The 2,577-nt window shown below is 30.3% G+C and overlaps 1 protein-coding gene across 1 annotated transcript in view; it reads right to left on the bottom strand.

Moving 5' to 3' along the window:
- Positions 1-246: 246 nt before the first annotated feature.
- LOC106473567 (FERM domain-containing protein 5-like) overlaps positions 247-2,577 on the bottom strand; it is an 18,409-nt gene continuing 16,078 nt past the window's right edge. The window contains exons 4-5 of the mRNA XM_022401973.1: positions 2,049-2,127; positions 247-424 (exon numbers count right to left, since the gene is read on the bottom strand). Of these exons, the coding sequence (XP_022257681.1) occupies positions 247-424; positions 2,049-2,127 (257 nt within the window). The remainder of the gene's footprint in view (positions 425-2,048; positions 2,128-2,577) is intronic.

The raw sequence follows: 2,577 nt of genomic DNA, 5'->3' as shown, positions 1-2,577 counted from the left end.
CTTAAAGGCATGTTCCAACAGTACGGATAAGACTTGTTAAAAAAACGTATACTACAGCTGTTGACTGGAGTTTCTCATTTCTGACAAAAAATAATACAAATGTTATAAACTTAAAGTGTGGAAAAAGTTACCAGCAATTTTACATTTTACATACAGCCATTTGATCGTTGGATGGATTACATTCTGATTAATTTAATGAATCTTCAGTAACAGGTAAGAAACAGTGTGTTTAATTGTTAAGAGGCTTCATTCATGGTAAAATAACATCGTAAGTATAGCTAGAACAAAGAGTTCACAAGAGAGAGAGATGTTGATCTGGTACTTACATTGAACAATATAAGCACCCAAGAAGGCAGCATCAGCTTGAGAACAATAAAGCCTTCCATGAAGAAGATCCCGACGAAGCTGGAGAAAAATCTGGTATCTGTATGCAAGAATGAACTCAAATTACACTTTATATAAATACATATGAAAGAGGAATTTAAAAAATTCTTTAACATGAAGAGTCAAAACTTAATTAACATATTAACTAGTGAAAAAAAATCTAAAATTTAGAAACACTGTGTAAATGGTGCACAAATATAGATAATGTAAAACAGACCTAACACTAATTTATTTAACAGTTAGCAAAACTAAAATGTTTGTGTGAAAATGAAAAGCATGACAGATTTTATAGTTATCCCTTAACACCATGTTCATGGATGGGGTCAAAGAGCACATGCCATGATCTTTTACAGAGTATCATTCAACATGGTATTTGATGTGTCAACTATTCATCTGACATTAAATCGATGATTTAACCACACTCCTTAGTAGAGAAGAGTAAACATCAGATACAATATACAGGAACATTGAAACAAAAAAGGTAGACATACATGTTAGAGGTTCTAGAAGTAGAATGTACAAACTATCAGATGGACAAAAGTATTTTTATCCTCCACATGAATATTATCTTAAACCCCGACGTTTATGAATAAGATTGACATCATCAATAAATATATATATACATCTTGAGTATACATATTTTATTAACACATCTGATTTTTTGTGTACATTTTGTACATTTTACTAAAAGCTTGCCACATTTTGTGAAGATACACATAGTAATTTTTGGAATGATAGTTAATATTACTTCTCCACTACGGGCTTAGTACACATTGGGTTAAGTACAGAATGCCAGGGTGAATAGTTTAATATACAGGTTTAACTTGTATGGGGCCACAGTAACCCCATGCTGGCATTCAAGAGATAAGGTGCTACACTTTGTCTTAACATGGGAGAGGTGAATGGGCATACGTTACTATCAACATGCTATAACCATAGCTATACAACTGTTCAAGATTACATACAAACAAGTTTAGCAAGTGTAGCTAAAAGAATCAAGAAAAACAGACACTTAAAAGAAATACTGTTGTTTTATCTTAAGCTCACGTTTATCTGAAATATCACATTCATGCATTGGCTTACTTTCTCTTGATTTCAAAATGAAAAGTATATTAATATATTGGCATTGTAATTGATTTTTTATTTATTTTTCTCTTAATTTTCAGTAGAAACACCACTGTTACAGGGCTTTTGTGATATTAAACCACACTTTTTTTTTAAATATATTTGGAAAATTTGACAGCATTTTTTTAACAGTGTACATTATATACGATAATTATATGATACTGTGAAAAATATTAGTGAATTGTAAAAAATACAAATTACCCTTTTTACTGGATGACTTTAAAAATAATGGTATAAAAATGCTTACATATTTAAAAATTAGCACCACCACCTACTCCTCCACAACACAATCTTAATGTCTTTGTATCTACAATACTCAGCACTAATTAGGGGAGGTTTACAGATTTTTCAAGGTTTTATGAATGAAATTTTACACAAACAGTCAAAATTATGGGCTGAAATTCATTTAGATTAGACACATACACTTAATGAAGGGTATTGCATGAAACACTGCGTAATAAGTTTTAGTGTAAATCTACGATCAGTTTCAGTTACAACGGTTTGGTCAATAAACCAGTAGGAAAACAAAGTTCATTTACCGTGTGATCTCTTCCTTCATTTGGTGAGGTTCTGGAGAATAAAATTTGACTCGGAAACAAAAAATAATTGGTTGCAAACCTGTGAACAAATATCAGTCTCATCAGTTAAACAATTCTGATTTGATTGTATTAGTAACAAATGAGACTACCTATAACTTGGGCTAGGAAAATTTTAGAAACTGAGCATTAAATATTCATATAAAAATAACACCACAGCCACCAATATGATCATTTTAAATTTTATACTCACTTCAAAAGAAAAATTAACATAGAGCCATAAAGAAGTGATGAAATCGAAAACTTTCTAAGAAACCAAATATCAAAAACATAACTACCAGTGAATAACTTTCAGTGTTTCTTGTTTTCTTTTTTTTTAAAAGGCTGGAAGTCTTGTATAACCATATTAAATATATATATCTCAATCTGCATTACAAGAAAGTTAATATTTTCACAGATATACTCTGCATTACAAGAAAGTTAATATTTTCACAGATATACTCTGCATTACAAGAAAGTTAATATTTTCACA

This window comes from Limulus polyphemus, unplaced genomic scaffold (assembly GCF_000517525.1).
Source record: "Limulus polyphemus unplaced genomic scaffold, Limulus_polyphemus-2.1.2 Scaffold6279, whole genome shotgun sequence".
Taxonomy (NCBI): Eukaryota; Metazoa; Arthropoda; class Merostomata; order Xiphosura; family Limulidae; genus Limulus; species Limulus polyphemus.
This window is presented reverse-complemented; position numbering and strand designations above follow the sequence as displayed.